Source organism: Patiria miniata, unplaced genomic scaffold (assembly GCF_015706575.1).
Source record: "Patiria miniata isolate m_02_andy unplaced genomic scaffold, ASM1570657v1 HiC_scaffold_19, whole genome shotgun sequence".
In the NCBI taxonomy this organism is placed as follows: Eukaryota; Metazoa; Echinodermata; class Asteroidea; order Valvatida; family Asterinidae; genus Patiria; species Patiria miniata.
This window is the reverse complement of record NW_024037057.1, coordinates 1,689,447-1,707,608: the sequence shown is the minus strand read 5'-3', so window position 1 is coordinate 1,707,608 and position 18,162 is coordinate 1,689,447. Positions and strand designations below refer to the sequence as shown.

Below are 18,162 nucleotides of genomic sequence, written 5' to 3'. Positions count from 1 at the left end.
ATTTAGTTGCTGGTGGAGCAGTGATCTATTGTTTGGGGGATTAAAAAATAACTATTTACAAGTAACTTCTTTGTATGTGGCAGTACTTATTTTAAGCACAGGGCATTTTATTACAGGCATGCAACTTTTCCTTGGATACGCTGATTTCCTCATTTTTTACTTCTCATGAATGCCATTACAAATTGACAAACACTGTACAAAGTCTTGTGTGGTTTGGAATTTCCTCGTTTTTTCCTAAATTCCCAGTTGCATGCCTGTTATTAGGTGACAGTCAAGAGCCACCCAGCACCTAAAGCTGTGTTGACTACATACATGTACATGTAGATAATGTTCTGGTCATTCAATACCAGCAATACCTTTGCTTGGATGATACTTTAAAAAATCAACAGCAGTCAGCAAATGTCCAGTATTAGCTGGTCAAATTATTCTCATGGTTAGATACTTCAGCTGTCACAACTGGTCAATCCTATACTTCTATGCACAGTTTTTCAATGGGTCACTACAGACACCACTAGTCACTTGACTGATTTTGATTCAAGTAATAGCAAGGTTCAGAATGCGTGTTTTCAGATATGCAAAATAGATGCGCATGCGCATCAATCGAAACAAAGCTAGAGTTTCGGCAAGAGTGCTTTTATAGACCACGGCATGGCATTTGGACAGTATTTTGGTCAAATACTTGGTCAATCTTCGGGGACCGACTGACCGACAGACCGACCACTCACCAAGTGACATGTAGAAGCTCCTGCCAGAGCTTAAAAAATTAGCATGAAGTAAGTATGCATATAGCATGAAGCAAGAACGCTTTACATTTGCACCTGCAAGTGCTGGTCGAGGACCATACGATGTGTACCAGTGAAATACATAGGCAACGTAACTATGCGCGGGTACCAGTACTCTGAATCAACAAGCTGCATTGACTGGTCTTCAAAACTTGCACCTAACAATGTTGTTTTTGCACCTAATAATGTTGTTTTTGTTTGGAATAAAGACTAGACTCATGTACTTCAGCTTGCAAATGAATAAAGCCAGATGTATAGATGGTGCATTTTTCTGTGTTCTCAACTGGTCTCGATGGTAAATCCCGAGACCTTGGCATCCGAGACCAAGACCGAGACCAGTGCTTTGGAGACCGAGACCAGCCCTACTGAGACAGAGACCAGCCCTCCCAAGACCAAGACATTGATAGGACGAGACTGAGACTGCAAAAAAAGTTTCGAGATGGTCTCGAGACTGAGACCTACAACACTGCTTACGATACTGAAGAAAAGTGAAATTTCTCATTCAACTCTGAGGACCTCTCGTGATGCTTGCTGCCCATGCACGAAAAAGTGCACGTACTCAAAGTCTGTTGCAGTCTGTTGTAGTTTTCATTGAACCCCGTTCAAATACATGATACGTTCGTGGTATAAATTGGGTGAACATTATGGTGCATGTATGTCTAACCTTCCTTCTAGATTGTCATTTTCCCGATTTATTGTAATATTTGTCAAATTTTTCATTTGTGTATCATGAGTGTAATCTTCTACACATACTTTGTTTTCGTTCTTATTGGAACTTTATGGTAAAACCAGATTTTCTTTCTTTGACAGAATTCTGTCTTTAAACCAAGAGGCAATCCCTGAGACACATCAAGATGCCCAGGGAAGACAGAGCAACATGGAAGGCCAACTACTTCCTTAAACTTGTGGTATGTAATCATTCCCGTCTTTAGTGTTACAAATAGCTGAACCCTATCACACTTCTACAACTTGTTTCTTTTGCCTGATTGTATGTATTGTTTATTCTTGCACCTTCATAGATAACGACATTCCTCGCATTGTTGGGATATTTCCCCTCTGTATATTGTGTTTATATTTGCTCTTAGAGATTAATTTCCTGATTTTCTGCCAAATGCATTGTGAGTGAAATCAATACATATCAGTTAATCAGAAAAACATACATGTATGTAAAAACACAATATCACTCTGATTGGAAAACGTATTCCGAATAGTACAGTCGGCTCCCGTTATTACAAAAACGGTTTGGCCAAATTCCGGTTAAAACAAACACATACCTTCGGTCCTGGCAAAATTGTGTACATTTGTATGGGGAGAAATTCGCTTAAGACAAAATCGGACAGTACGAAATTGCTACAAAAAAATTCAGTATCGCCACCTCTAAAAACAACCGTGGTTTCTTTTCAAATAGTAAATGTAAGAAGGCAAACAATTTATACAAGTGTTTTTGAAGTGAAATGTTTCTTGAAAGGTGTTTCGTGATGACAGTAAAGACAAGATGATATAACAAACTAAAAAAAAATTGATAATAAAACAGTAGCTGGCAGCAGGTTACAGAGAAGCCGATGAAATTGCTGACAGTCAGTGCTTCTGGACAAAATTGTGTTTTAGTACTGGAACATTGTATAAGGCAGCAGTCATTTCAAAACAGAATGTAGAGACAATATAAGAATCATACATCATATATTAGAATAAAAGAAGTATAATTTTTTTTGTAATTTTTTTTATTTGAATAGCAACTGTTCGATGAATATCCAAAGTGTTTCATTGTTGGTGTAGACAATGTTGGCTCGAAGCAGATGCAGCAGATCAGGAGTTCTTTGAGAGGCTCCGCAGGTAAGTACATGTAACTAGAGTTTTGGTACAAGGAGGGTGTGGGTCATGTTTTGCGTAAAACTTCATCTCATTTCCAAATTATAAACCTGAACTTCAAGGCATTTTTTCCTTGAACCTTCTAGAATTACCTAAAATCCTCCACTGGGAAGGGGAGGGGGACCTAATGGCGCTTTTGAATTTGTAATTCACAAATACCTGAGACAGGGTTCCCATTTCTATCAGTCGAAGGCCCATCGTGTGGGTGGTCTTGAATCGCCGTTTAAACACCGATTAGTGATGTTGAAGACTGCACTCTGCGCCACTGTGCACACACTGCGTCGTGAAACACCAGCTGCCACCAGCTGCTTGAGAACCACTGATTTGATTGCCATGTAAGGTGTGATGTTGAGCACATTGTCTGATCAGAGCAAGGAGTAATATGGTAGAACAAAATCGCTGTAAATTTGTCAACTTTTTTTTTTACTGTTTTGGCTTTTAATCAAGAAGGTATTTATAAGTGGGGATAATAATGTGATGAAGCAGTTATTAATATGATTTTTAAATGCATTTTGGGGCTGGTTGTCAATGAGAACCCTCGCCTTTGGTTCGGCACAAATGCATTGAGAAGGTTTTCAAGAGGATCATAAAGCATTGGCTGTGGTGATGGGACAGATCACAAATACAAAAATAGGTGTCATTTTATTAAAAACCAACAAATTTAAAAGTGTTTGAATATGATATCTTGCAGTGGTTCTGATGGGGAAGAACACCATGATGCGCAAGGCCATCCGAGGACACTTGGAATCCAACCCTGACTTGGAAAAGTAAATGAGTTTGTATTGTTATGTCAGAACAACATGCATTTACATTTGGCTCCCGTTAGTACGAAACCGGTTATAACAAACACTTATCGTCAGTCCCGGCAATATTGTAGACATGTCTATGGGGAGAAATTCGCTTAAGACGAAAATGGACAGTACGAAATTCCTGTTAAGATGAAAGGTTTTGACGATCCGTTGAGTAAAAGAGCATTATTAGTGACCCATTTTTGCAACAAAAAAAAAAATTAAAACCACAAAAGCTTTACTTCACAACTTTTTTTATGCCCCGCTGGCAAAGCCGAAGGGGCATACTGTTTCTGCCTTTTCCGTCCGTCCGTGTGTGTGTAAACACCGGCAATTGTGGACGTAGGACAAAAGAATGTGGGCGCAAACAATACGTCCACGATCGACCGAACGTCCACGATCTCAAATCGTGTACAAAACCAATGAGAGCTTTCGCTAAAAAGTTACGAGTACAAACAAAGGAAAGAGGATTAGGGACAATGGGGCGTCCACGATTGCCGGCATTTACACGTGTGTGTGTGTGTGCGTGCATATGCCTATTGCAGTACTATGTATGCATAGCTGCCAACTGTTACGAATTTTTCGTAATTATTACGAATTGTTTGTTAAATTACGAAAATACGATTTGCCACTAAAACATTACGAATTTCCCATTTTCTACCTAACGAAAAAAAATAATACTTGTAAAGTATCGTTTTTGACCGAAAACTTCTGGCGAAATGTCGCGATAATGGATGGACTGGTGACAAGTCTAATAAGAATGCAGTCAAGCACCTGATAGACATCAATGCAGTGTGCGCAGTGGAGTACTTGAGGACCAGACTAAAACTATTTTTCAATGGTGTGTCATATGTGTGCTGCATCTCGTGGATGTGTGGTTGTGTGTACTGTATGTGTGAGTACTTTTCAGTGACAATCGTGAGCACATTTGGTCGCTTTTTGCCGGGATGAGACCCATCAGTGCGAGATTTTAATCATGGAATTTAATAAGAGTATGGTTGGAATAATTGGTAATAGAGTTTGAGTTTGTCACAACGTCCAGAAAAGATAAATCAGCATGCGTTTGCAAGGTATGTTGGCGGGATATTTCTATTGCATACGGTGGCCCTAAATCAACGTGTGTAAAAACATTTATACGAACTCGAAACTCCACATCGATAGCATGCATCTCAAAAAAAATATGCGCACATGTTATTATTGTTATTATTTATTTGACTTCAACAAACAAATACAGACATTAAAAAAAAAAAAAATATTAAAAAATTTTTAAATTTTTTTTCCTTCTTTTTAAATTATCTTTTGGCCTCCAGTACATTATTATTCACAACAAGAAGGGTATGCACATGTATATGTACATGTAAACCATGTATCTGTACTCGATGTTGGTAAAGCTTTTCATAAAACGAGCAGTTGAAAATGACCGCGCGGGTTGATTACTAATTGGGATTTTGAAAAGTTGGCAGCTATGTGTATGGGGTGTGGGTGTGGGTAGGCATTACATTCACTGTGTGGACTTGTGAACAAAACATGTCCACATAATGCAGGTTGTGTGGACGTTATGTGGACTAAGCCCTGTCCACATTACGTTTCGCCCTCTCTGGAAAACAGGTTTAGAGGCATTTTTGGGTTAGGTTTATCCGTGGCAAAATAAAGAGAAACACTAAGGCCCCCCCCAAAAAGTCTCTGGTTTCTGGTATGCGCGTACGAAAAAGTTTTTTTTTCAATGAAAGATGATGTCTCAAAACAGCCAAACTCACTGGTTTGACTGGAATCCTGCTGCTGAACAATTTTAACGTGTTTTTAGATGGGGTTATGATCGAGAATAAGCTTTATGTGGCCTCTCTGGTCTCCCATAATATTTGCACTAAGTTTAGTCGGGCACCATTTGCAGTCATCGGCCGACATTTGAAGCAAAAAAAAAGGTAAAAAAAAAAAAAAAAACCCGCGTCGCCGCACCACTTTTTTGGGCAAGCTCCATACCAGAAACCGGAGACTTTTTTAGGGGGGCATAAAGGGATTCATAGAAAAAAAAATGGGGTTGATAGAGTTTTCACAGTTAAAGTAAAGTTATTCTTTTGTACCAAGTTTTCTTAACTACACGAAAACAAAGGAATGTCCACATAGCGTATGTAAAACAAACATGCGTGTGTGTGCGTGTGCATTTGGTTCCACAGCGATATCTGGATTGTATGTCCATGTATGTCTTGAACCTTGATACAATGAAGGTAGCTTGCTAGTATAACTTATAAGTTTGGATATGCCATAAGACAAAGGCCAAGGTCATTAGGATTAAAACTTGAGACTTTCACCGTAGTATATGTACATGTACATGTTTATGCAGCTCTGTAGGTTGTTCTTAGAATTTTGAGTCACTTCAGGACCCCATAGGCCAACTGTTCTCATTATTAAAAACCAAAGAAATGATGTCATAATGATAACTCAAGCTTATTCACATAACCATATTTTCTTTTGATTATTTAAAAATTCTTATTTCCATGTAGGCCTTGTAAATGCTCAAAGGATTTGAGAAATGTCTTGCTTAAGACTGAAAATATCTAGTCAGTTTGCTTAAATCACATACAATGACTTCCCAACAGAGAAGCAAAAACCAAAAATTAGTTATGGGATCATTGGCATCAGTACGTTACATGTATATAGCCTAAAGAAAACAATAACAATGTCAATGAACGTTCCATGTGACCCAGGTAAGTTGATGTTAATAGAGTGGTGTTATGTCAATGAAATAAGCATAGTTGCGGAGCCTTTGTGTTTTTTAACACTACTTTTCTTGTTTCTTTTAGACTTAATCTGAAAGCAGCATTATTAAGATCATCAATGGGTTTAGGTCAGTTGTTAATTCTTTCCGACATACATTCTCTGCTAAGTTGTACTTTCGGTCAAAATCAGTCAACCGACTGTTTTTTAGTGGTCGAGTGCTCCCTGCCTACATAAAGCAAGATTATGTGGCTGTGACTGTTTATGTAACTTGATACAGCTATGCAGCTGTAGGTGATTGATAAGCCAGCTGTACCTACCACTTGCCTGCTTTTGTCTGTTGACTGAATTTGATTGGGCACAGTGCTTGCGTGAAATATGATCTGACTGTTGGTGACTAGCCTGTGTAACGGGGACGGCAGGAAAAATGATTGAGTTTTTGACTGTCTGTGACTGTTCGGACAGCAGGTTTTGTGTTGGGGTTTGATTACCTTCCTTTAATTACTGTAGACATCTTGTTTTTTCTATGTTAATGGAAGCACTGTGTTATGAGTAATGATTGAGATTAATGGGTTGTCATTGTTGATAGGTTGCTTCCTCACATCAAGGGCAATGTTGGCTTTGTCTTCACTAAGGGAGATCTGAGTGAGGTCCGTGAAACCATCCTTAAAAACAAGGTACGTATGTGGTTTGCTACATCATACTATAGTATGACAAGTGGAGTTGACAGGCATGTTTATGTTCTTAAACCCTAACTGCCCTGAATGCTTCAAAATCCTCTTTGCCAACGTGGAGGAATTTGGAGGATTGAGGTTACATGGCAAAAGTGCGTTACTGATTTTGTAGTATGCACTTTGTCAAGGTCTTGGGCTGGACCTAGTGTTTTTGCTCAGCCATGCATAAATATAGGCCTTGATTATGATGCAGGATTCAGGCAGTGGTCACCGCTCCATGTACCATATTCAAGCAATAATGAGGGATTTGCAGGATTTCGGCCTATATGCTATTTTCCCACGAGGCCAATTTAAAGATTTTGCAGGATTGAGGCTACGTCCTAGCAGAAAGGCCTAAGGAATTGGGGTTGATGATGTAAATCAGGTAAAATTCAACCACTTTGTGCCAAGAAAACGTTGCAGTACCAAATCAGTAAAAATCCTTCCTCCAATGAACACTTTGCACTAGTACTAACTCCTCGCAAATGTGTCAAGTATGGGCATGACAGGCAGTCCAGATGACCTATGACATAACTGTCGACATGTGCACCATATGTATGCCTGAATAAATTGGAGATCATCTAGTATATCAGATCACCAAGCATTTGTGTTAATGTCAGATTTTGGGTGAAACTTTAAATACAAATTCCCTACTCACATGAACTCGACAAATTTGAGTTCCCAGTGCCAAGATAAGTCAGTAAAAATATACAGGCCATTCCTTTTTTTCTTGTTAGCATGCGTATGATTTTTGTTTTCATTTCCCAAAAAACCCAAACTCAACACTGCATTATAAAGAGTAAACTTCACAGATCAATAATTCACTGATTAATTGTACCCTGCTTGCGATACTCTGATCTCAGTTTTGGAAGTTACAATAGCCCTAACCCCCGGACTTTTTGCTGGGATGTAAACTCAATCCTTCAAACTATGTCAACAGCCTCGTGTAAAATTAAAATACAGTCTTAATCCTCCAAAACCATTTGTTATTTCTTCAATTTGTTCAGTGGATGGGTGACCACTGCCTCGATCCTTTATTCCTAATGAACCCCATCCAGTCAAACTCCAACACCAAGGTTTGTTGGAATCTGTCAGGATGAGTACTGCACTAGTAAACTGATTATGCTTTACATGTGGTCAGACAAACCTCACATAAACAGAGTCCAACTGTTTGGGTGTTTTGGTTTTACCACATGGTGTTGGAATTTGCAAGGGTGAGGAAGGTTCCTAGTAAATCACCCGAGGGGGTTAAAGTTAAAATCCTCTAACCCAGTTGTCCTTTCTCTTAAGCATGTGTACTAAACCTGAAATATTGCATGTACATACTATTGGACCTATACTTTAACATCCTGTAGTGTTCATTGTTCTATAATTTCAGTTCTGCTGCAGGTAAGTCATGGGTTCTCAATCGGCTACTCATCAAGGTAGTCCATGGAGCATGCCCCGTGCTTGGCTTTTATAGCCTTGGTGCATAATGGCTTTAAATCTTTCCTAAAGTGGACACGAAAGAAACCACTTATACTGCAAGGAAACAGTGCCTTCTTCAGACACCTACATTTACGTAGAGGGCATGGCTGATTTTGTTACAATAATACAGTACAAAACAAATCTACATATTTTACTTTGTCCATATTGTCACAATTGTTCAGTTATTGCAAATGATTGGCATGACTGTTGGCATTATGTGTCGTAGGTTGCTGCTCCAGCCAAGGCAGGTGCTATTGCTCCTATTGATGTGTTTGTGGAGGCTCATAACACTGGCCTTGGTCCTGAGAAGACATCTTTCTTCCAAGCTCTGTCAATCCAGACCAAGATCTCAAGAGGCACCATTGAAATCCTGGTAAGAATCAACAATTTTTCTAATGAAAGGAAGTAAACATGTTGTGAGTTCAGAGAATACAGGTTCACCAGAATTGTAAACTTTGTTAAACAACAGAAGGGAAAACAAGTCGTCTGTTAAAGATGAACTATCTGTTATTTTACCCTGAAAACTAGATTTGCCTTTTAAAATGAATTTTTTCTAGAAAATTTGTTTTTTTTTCTTGCAAAGTAATTCACTGTGTGAGTGAGACATGTTAATGGATTGACTAATTACTGCACTCATTTTGAATTATTTGCTGCCTGGCAATTATTCAGTCCTCCCAGGACAGACTGGTTCCCTCCCCCTGTTGGCATCAATAATGGGATCAATCTGCTCACAGGTCAGATCTGTTTGTGCATAAAAGTAATTCAGAGTATTAACCTTTCACACAGGTTTGCAGATTCCCAACATTGATTGGTTGATGAAGGAGAAAAAAAGTGTTGTAGAGTGCGCACAACACATCTTTAATGTGAATGAATTAAAACATCTTTGGCAATGTTGAAATGAGCCTTGAAAGGTTAAAATGTAGTGGGTAGCCTTTACTAAAATACATTAACGCAGGGGCATTGGGTTCTACCATTGACTCAACATGAAGCACAGAGACAGCAAATCTGATTTCTCTTGTCGACTATCAAGCTTGCATTTGGAACATTTTGGTCCTCTATGGTATATTTTACATTACGATAAAGGGATAATGCCAGTGCTGTTATTTCTTCAGCATTTTTTATATAGAAATATGCACATTTAGGTTTTGGGATGTTTTAATTCAGTGCGGTATATTTAGAGTAAGAGTTGTATAATTGTAGGCAGATGATCTGTTAAAAAAAAGTTTGCACTTCATTGGATGTTTTGATACCTCCTCACATTTCTTTACATTTCCAGAATAGTTTTTAAACAAATGAGATGAACATAGGACATGTTAGCAGTGAGTGATGCATAATGTTAATTTACTTTCAATGTTTGTTTTAACAAAATACACGAACAAACTCCATGAATTTCAACACATTTGGCACTAACAACTTGATGAACTGACACAACAATATGCTACAAGAAAAGAAGTGAGCTTATCCTTATGACAATGATTTTCTGTTCAGTCTAAGGTCCATTTGATCAAGGTTGATGAGAAGGTAGGAGCATCTGAAGCAGCATTGCTCAACATGTTGAAGATCTATCCATTCTCATATGGTCTCAAGATCTTGCAAGGTAAGAATAAGTTTGTCTAATCACAGAAAGAAACTACTTTTATTGTTTAAAACCATAGAGTACTTATAATAGTGTGATTCTTTTTTTTCCCATTCAAATGTGAGCTTCCTTTTTTTATGTGTGTGTGCGGTACTGCAATTAACATTGTGTGTGCGGTACTGCAATATTCAACAAGTAGTTGAATATACTTAACAGTAACTAGAGGTTTGTGTTTGTCTTTGGAACAAACGCAGGGTTGATGGGGCACAGAACTATTCATTTGACATTGTCTAATGTTTAAGCAAACAACAGGGGCCGATTTCAAGAAACTTGTCTTATCTTGTGACTCATCTTAGGACTAAAGACAAGCCCCGCTGTGAGATCGATCTTACTTAAGACGCGTTCTAAGATCGTTTTCACTAAACCTATCTTAAGCAAGATGCAGAAAGACTACCAATTCGATGGCTGTTTCATGTTTGTTTTTACCGCTTGATGAAACAGTTGTTGAAACAAAAAACGCAGAACCAACTTCCCACATGCGCATTGAACACAAAGTTTTTTCAGAAAAATTACTCTACACAATATATTTCACATGCAAGGTAGTTCTACACAGGATGCGATAGAGTCATTGTTGCTCCTCATTTCATCACTTAATTTTTAAAAGTCGACTAGTTTTTGGCGTATAATTACATTTTGTAAATGACTTATTTTTATCAAACCTACCAACATATCAGAAAATCAGAAATCTTTTCAAATTTGTTTCTACAGGAGTTTTCTTCCTTGAAACTATAATTCTAGGTCAACATTCGTCTTTAAGGAGAACATATTGCAATGACGATTATTACAAATTAACGTATCCATTAATGAGATAAGACGATTAATGAGATAATGAGATTAATGACATATGACGCGTCTTAGTTTCCTAAGACGCGTCTTAGTTTTGTGAAATGGGCCCCAGGAACAGTATGAAATTCAAACATTTTTTTTGGGCCGAGCATTGATGAATTTAAACAATCTGGCTTCATGTCAGTTAAATACAATGAATATTGATGAAGTGTGGACTAGTCATGCTAGATAAAGTGAAAAGAACTTATAAAAATATTTATAACACAAATGTGTATGTGTACGTATTTGTGACACCTGACTTTCAGTTTGACGTCACATCAAAGTAACTGTTTACTGTACAAAGAATATTTACAGGCAATTTAGTAACATTTTGACAAATACTTTTGAAATTTTAAATAAATTCAACTTTTTTGATGTACCGCTAGAGGGTGCCCTTTCGGGTAATGATGTCATAATTTATGGGTCATTCCATGTCAAATCACCCAATGGGTTACACCCGTCCCCTTCAAATTTGCTCATATTTAGTATGTGGGGTAATTTAGGCTGAAAAAGCTGAAATTTTAAGTTTTAGTGCCATTGGACAAACGGTATTCGTGCTACCGCCCCCCATTGTTTGGCATTTTGGTCAAAGTGGGCGCGGCCACCAATTTTCAAAAGGCCACATCTCCATAACCTGTTAGCCAAATGTGTTAATCTTGGTTGCTTTGGAAAGATAACGTCATAAGGAATCCAAACTTACCATTACTTTTCACGTCAGAGTAATTTGAAGAATGATGACCTTTTGACCTTTACTTTGAACTTAAATTTGACCTTGTGGATCACGTGACCTTGAGACAAACTTTGATGAAAATTAAACCCCAAGATGTTTTCTACAAAATATCCAAAAATCAGGGGTATACTATTTTTTGTTAGGTTTCTAGCTCATGTCAAAGTTGGCATAAGTGTTGCAAAATGTGATATCCCTATACATGAACACATTTCAGGGACAAAAAAATCCCTGATTTAAATCCACTAGTACACTGCAGGGACATAAAAATCCCTACTTTAAATCCACTAGTACACTGCAAAGGGATATCACATTTTGAAACACGTATGCCAACTTTGAGATGAGCCTAGAAACCAAATAAAAAATATTGTACTCCCAATTTTTGGGTATTTTGTAGCAAACATAGAGGGGTTTCATTTTCATCCAAGTTCATCTCAAGTTCGGGTGATCCATAAGGTCAAATTCAAGTTCAAAGTAAAGGTAAAAAGGTCATTATACTTCAAATAACCCCAATATGAAAAACAATGGTAAATTTGGATTTCTTATGATGTAACATTTCAAAAGAAACCTAGATCAACAAATTTGGCCAACAGGTTATGGAGATATAGACATTTGAAAATTGGCAGCCACGCCCATTTTGACCAAAGTACCAAACGATGGCGGGCAATAGCGCAAAAAACATTTGTGCGACGGCTCTAAAACTTAAATTTCAGCTTTTTCAGCCTAAATTACCCCATGAACTAAATATGAACCAATTTGAAGGGGGTGGGGTTTAAACTTTAATATTTTGGGGGTGATTCGACACGGAATGACCCTTATTTGAGTTCACCTTCCTTCACTAAACATATTCTGACTTAATATTACTGGAGTAACATGGTATTCATTTATGACTGCACCTCCAGTAACGGTAACCCCGGAAGTAAAGATCAAGCACTTTACACAATGTATATCCAAGAATAAAAAATGTTTCCCAAGGCAATGTCTACCATCTCACAATTTAGTTTATGATATATACAATGAAATTGCGATAGGTCAAAACCAGTTAACTCAAAAACCTGTTTAACTCAAAGTAAGAACTTATTCCTGTCAAAAGAATAGCAAATCATGTATAAACATGCCCATGCTTACTCCAAATTTCAGACTCGAAACTTGGTTAAGTCGAACTCAAAATCGCCAGAAATAAACTTAGCAAAGTTAGGCCATAGAAGAAACTGGAATCCTGTTGTTAAGTTAAGGTATCTCCCACGACCCCAGACTCCGATATATAGAAAAGCAACAAAGAGACTATTGGTGTCCTTAGTATCGTTGAAGCAGCCTTTTCACTGTGGTGCAACTGACAATGATCCAAGGGAACTCTGTCCAATCATTCAGGCAGCAAGAGACACAAAGCGGCTGCAGTGGTCGCGGTAGTCCTTTGAAGAAGCCCACCCAGTTGTAACTGCGCTCCCAGTACTGCGCTCTCAGTACTGCGTAACAAATTTGCAAACAAAATTTCAAGAGTCATTATTCAGGCATGAAACTTTTCCTGGGATCTGCCGATTTCCTCGTTTTTTGACTTCTCATGAATGCCATTACAAGTTGAAAAATACTATACAAAGTTTTGTGTGGTTTGGAGTTTCCTCGAGATAGTAAAGGCCCTCGCTGCTTCGCCGCTCGTGCTAGTCTTTTTACGTGCCAGCATCCGGGGGGGGGGGGGGGGGGGGGGGTGACGTGTCCGGATGGTTCGGGTATAGGTGCGTGGCACTTGACTAAAGGCTAGGGTTGCCCTTGGGTACCAGCAAGTTGGGATTGGTTTTGGGGTCAAAAGGTCAAAGGTCAAGGTGACAGTGGTGAGTTAAAGGTCAATAGTTTCCTAATGACAACTTGAGTTAGAAATGAGATTTTGGTGTCTAACTTCAGGAGGGGGTTGCCCTTGGTACTCAAACCTCTAGCCAGTCATACAATAGGATATCGGGCCGATACGCTTCGAAAATATCGATATGCTTCACATTTTCCGTGACAAAAAAAACCACCCAAGGTTTTCTCACTACTGGTTTAAAATAAGGTGTGTTGCTGAAACGAATTATCAATTGTTATCTGAGGCAAATAATTTTCAGAAAGGTTTCTGTAATTAATATAATAATATCTTTCACGACGAAAATATATGAACTGGCCGTTACAAACACCGATGGACATGATGGAAGAGGGCGGATCAGTCGACAAGGAAATGTTAATCAACAAAACGTCTCCTATAATATAATGCCAAACACAAAAATACCTTTGGTTAGGGTCACACCTAAAAAAAATTGGGTCGGTCGGTTGGCACGACATTTTATTTTTTAAATTTTTGTTTTTTGGAGCCAATACATGTGGAGATACACGACGGTAAATTACACTTTTAATGAAATCTTATACAATTTTTGTGTCACTGATTAGAGGAATACACAAGAAAACCAATGGCCTTAATGTAGGGCTCGCGCACTCGCTGTTTGCTGCCGGTGATCACTTTGTGAACAAAACGAATGCGCGCAACATACACACGCCCGGTGATTTTGTTTCAAAAAGTCGGATGTTTTCATTCCCCATTTATAAGTTAAAATTTTGAAATATTCCTCGTAATTTATAACTTATAGTTCAATGATGTAATAAACTTACATATTTTCCCATTGTGATTGTGATTTGAGTCGAAATTACACTTGTTTTTGCTGTTTGAAAAGTCTCATTTTAACTCCGAGTACGAAAAATGCTGCGCGCATGACATGTTACGTTCACGGGCCATGCGGCACGCACAGACCGGTCCATGCGTTCAAGATCCATGGCAAGAATTGTCTGCCCTGGTGACTGTGTTTAACTCGGTCTCGACGGTAGTGTAGCATAGCAGACGTCAAGAAACCATACGTCAGTCGAAAGCTTATTGAAAATGCCATTCAACCATCCACGTTCCATGATAATCGGCCTACGCGTTGCAAAGTTACGATTCTTTTTGTTTTTCCCAAAACTTTTTCATCACGAAATACATTGAAAATTATAATGGAACCTTGAGAATTGTAATTAGTGATATCGAAGCTTGAATTGCTTTTTTTAAAACCTTCAAAATATGATTGTATTTTAGAGTTATAGACACATTTGTGTCGCGATGGATTTTCATCATGGCGCCTTCTGTTTGACAGCGCGCGTCGTGTAAGCATCACTGTTTCGTTCCCGGCACGCGATAATGTAAACGCAACAGAAAATTATCACGTTTGAGATCGAGTGCAGCCAAATCATTGTCACGTGATGCGTATTATTGTCGCGTAATGCATATTCTACACTGGTTCCCTTCATGGCCCGTACCGTCAGAATATATCAGTGGATACCAGTGTAAGTCTTTCGTTTTCGGAAACCGTCCAGACTCCATCGCACGTGGTGTAAACGAAATGGAACTCGGAGTGTTTTTGCTACCGCAGTACCGGCGATCATTTCACTTTTTGCCCGCATCGTAGTTCCTCGATCTTAATAATCGATCTCTCCTTGTATCTCAGGTAGCATATCTAATAACTTTGTGGCCGTTTTTGAGAGTGAAATCTGATGTTTTAAAGTTTGTTGGGTGGCTATAGCATGTACGATTTTTGTGTACAATGTGATGGGCACTGATGTAACGTTAGGCCATTGGAATTACGCAGGAAAATCATTACGCACAGCGCATACTTTTTTTTTACTAAATTACTAGGCTTATGAGATTTGTACCAAAATGGGATAAAATTACCCAAATATGAGAGAAACTTCGTTTTATAACCTAAACGGGATACCCAAGTTTTATATCTTTGTTTAAATTTTTGTCAAATTTGGGGATTTTGGGCATTGAGAATTGGACTTCGGCTTGGGCCAGTTTACACGTTTACGCATGCCAGACTGAAATTTCTCCATTTGGCCAAAAATTTGCCAAAAAAAGTAGTTTTTTTTGTGGTCTTTTTTGGGTCCACATGCTGTATCTACACACAATCCTTGTGTCATCCAAATTTGGTGAAAATATGTTCTAGTGAATGGAAGTTTTGTTACTTTTAGTGCTTTTTGGGTAGGACTTAGTCATTTTTCAACCTTGCCGTTCATGATTTTTAGTGTAAAAGTACATTTTTAACATTCATTTTATTGCATATCAAGTTTTTTATCAACTCAAAACCAACTGAAACCAATAGTATTTGTGATAAACAATGGACAAAAACAAGTTAAACAAAACAAAAACAAGTTAAAGTTTATGCCTTTTTATTCAATTTCACAAAAATTCACCATTTTCGTACACATTTCCTATACAAAATAACGTCATTTGATCGACATATATTTGGCCATAACTTTGGATTGCATGGGTCAATTTTTGCAATTTTACCATCATTTGTTTTCTTTTTGGGTGGGCTTTACAATGAATCTCTTAAACAAATACAACCATTTAAAAAAAAGTTCACTAGCCCTACTTAATGTCAGCTCTATATGTGTTTGGATTTCAAGTTTGGAGATCTACATGTAGTTACAACCATTGAATGGCCAACTTTGGAGTTTCAATTCTATAATATTGACATTATAATAACATGTTTTATAAATCTAGATTTTTAATACCTAACAGAATGTTTGATATCAAAGGAATCCCCATTCAATAAACAATTAGTTGATTTTTATGCCCCGCGGCGAAGCCGAAGGGGCATACTGTTTCCGCCTTGTCCTTCCGTGGGTGGGTGGGTGGGTGTGAGCTTGTCTTACATACGCAGTGTGGACTTCCGAACAAAAGACGTCCACATAATGTAGGTAGCAGCGACGAAGTGTGGACTTGCCCACGTCCACACAGTGTTTCCCCATTTCTGGAAAACAGGTTTAGAGGCATTTTTGGGTTAGGTTTATCTGTAGCAGAATGAAGAGAAACACTAAAGGGAATCATTGAAAAAAAATTGGGTTGTAAGAGTTTTCACAGTTTGAGAAAAATGAGTTTTTCCACTGGTGTTCCTTAACTACACGAAAAGAAAGGAAAGTCCACACTAGGTATGTGAAACAAGTCTGTGTGTGTGTGTGGGTGGGTGAGCTTGTCTTACATACGCAGTGTGGACTTCCGAACAAAAGACGTCCACATAATGTAGGTAGCAGCGACGAAGTGTGGACTTGCCCACGTCCACACAGTGTTTCCCCATTTCTGGAAAACAGGTTTAGAGGCATTTTTGGGTTAGGTTTATCTGTAGCAGAATGAAGAGAAACACTAAAGGGAATCATTGAAAAAAAATTGGGTTGTAAGAGTTTTCACAGTTTGAGAAAAATGAGTTTTTCCACTGGTGTTCCTTAACTACACGAAAAGAAAGGAAAGTCCACACTAGGTATGTGAAACAAGTCTGGGTGTGTGTGTGGGTGTGTGTGTCCGGACAAATTTTGTCAGCGCGATAACTTGAGAAATAATCAACATATGAACTTCAAATTTGGTTTGTGGATTGTCCTTGGTAATCCTAAGAAGCCTTTTGCATTTGGGGCCGAAAGGTCAAGGGTCAAGGTCATAGTGGCTGAAACAATAGAAATTTTGTCAGCACGATAACTTGAGAAATACTCAACATATGAACTTCAAATTTGGTTTGTGGATTGTCCTTGGTAATCCTAAGAAGCCTTTGCATTTGGAGCCGAAAGGTCAAGGGTCAAGGTCACAGTGGCTGAAACAATAGAAATTTTGTCAGCGCGATAACTTGAGAAATACTTAACATATGAACTTCAAATTTGGTTTGTGGATTGTCCTTGGCAATTCTAAGAAGCCTTTTGCATTTGGGGCCAAAAGGTCAAGGGTCAAGGTCACAGTGGCTGAAACAATAGAAATTTTGTCAGCACGATAACTTGAGATATACTTTACATAGGAGCTTCAAATTTGGTTTGTGGATTGTCCTTGGCAATCCTAAGAAGCCTTTTGCATTTGGGGCTAAAAGGTCAAGGGTCAAGGTCACAGTGGCAAAAACAAAAGAAATTTTGTCAGCACGATAACTTGAGAAATACTTAACATATGAACTTCAAATTTGGTTTGTGGATTGTCCTTGGCAATCCTAAGAAGCCTTTTGCATTTGGGGCTAAAAGGTCAAGGGTCAAGGTCACAGTGGCTGAAACAATAGAAATTTTGTCAGCGCGATAACTTGAGAAATACTTAACATATGAACTTCAAATTTGGTTTGTGGATTGTCCTTGGCAATTCTAAGAAGCCTTTTGCATTTGGGGCCAAAAGGTCAAGGGTCAAGGTCACAGTGGCTGAAACAATAGAAATTTTGTCAGCACGATAACTTGAGATATACTTTACATAGGAGCTTCAAATTTGGTTTGTGGATTGTCCTTGGCAATCCTAAGAAGCCTTTTGCATTTGGGGCTAAAAGGTCAAGGGTCAAGGTCACAGTGGCAAAAACAAAAGAAATTTTGTCAGCGTGATAACTTGAGATATACTTTACATATGAACTTCAAATTTGGTTTGTGGATTGTCCTTGGCAATCCTAAGGAGCCTATCGCATTGGGGGTCGAAAGGTCAAGGGTCAAGGTCACAGTGGCTAAAACAATAGAAATCTTGTATTTATTCTGAGATCATAGGGATTAGGGATTAATTCATATAAAACCTACAGAAGACACTTATGCTGTCAATGAACATTCCATTTGACCAAGGTACTTGTAAGTTGATGTTAGA

At 38.3% G+C, this 18,162-nt stretch overlaps 1 protein-coding gene across 2 annotated transcripts in view; it reads left to right on the top strand.

Moving 5' to 3' along the window:
• LOC119725299 (60S acidic ribosomal protein P0-like) overlaps positions 1–18,162 on the top strand; it is a 34,594-nt gene that overhangs the window by 11,080 nt on the left and 5,352 nt on the right. For both annotated transcript variants that reach the window (XM_038196675.1, XM_038196676.1), the window contains exons 2-7: positions 1,593–1,690; positions 2,516–2,615; positions 3,343–3,418; positions 6,744–6,831; positions 8,561–8,707; positions 9,823–9,931. In XM_038196675.1, the coding sequence (XP_038052603.1) occupies positions 1,637–1,690; positions 2,516–2,615; positions 3,343–3,418; positions 6,744–6,831; positions 8,561–8,707; positions 9,823–9,931 (574 nt within the window). In that variant the 5' untranslated portion in view covers positions 1,593–1,636. The remainder of the gene's footprint in view (positions 1–1,592; positions 1,691–2,515; positions 2,616–3,342; positions 3,419–6,743; positions 6,832–8,560; positions 8,708–9,822; positions 9,932–18,162) is intronic.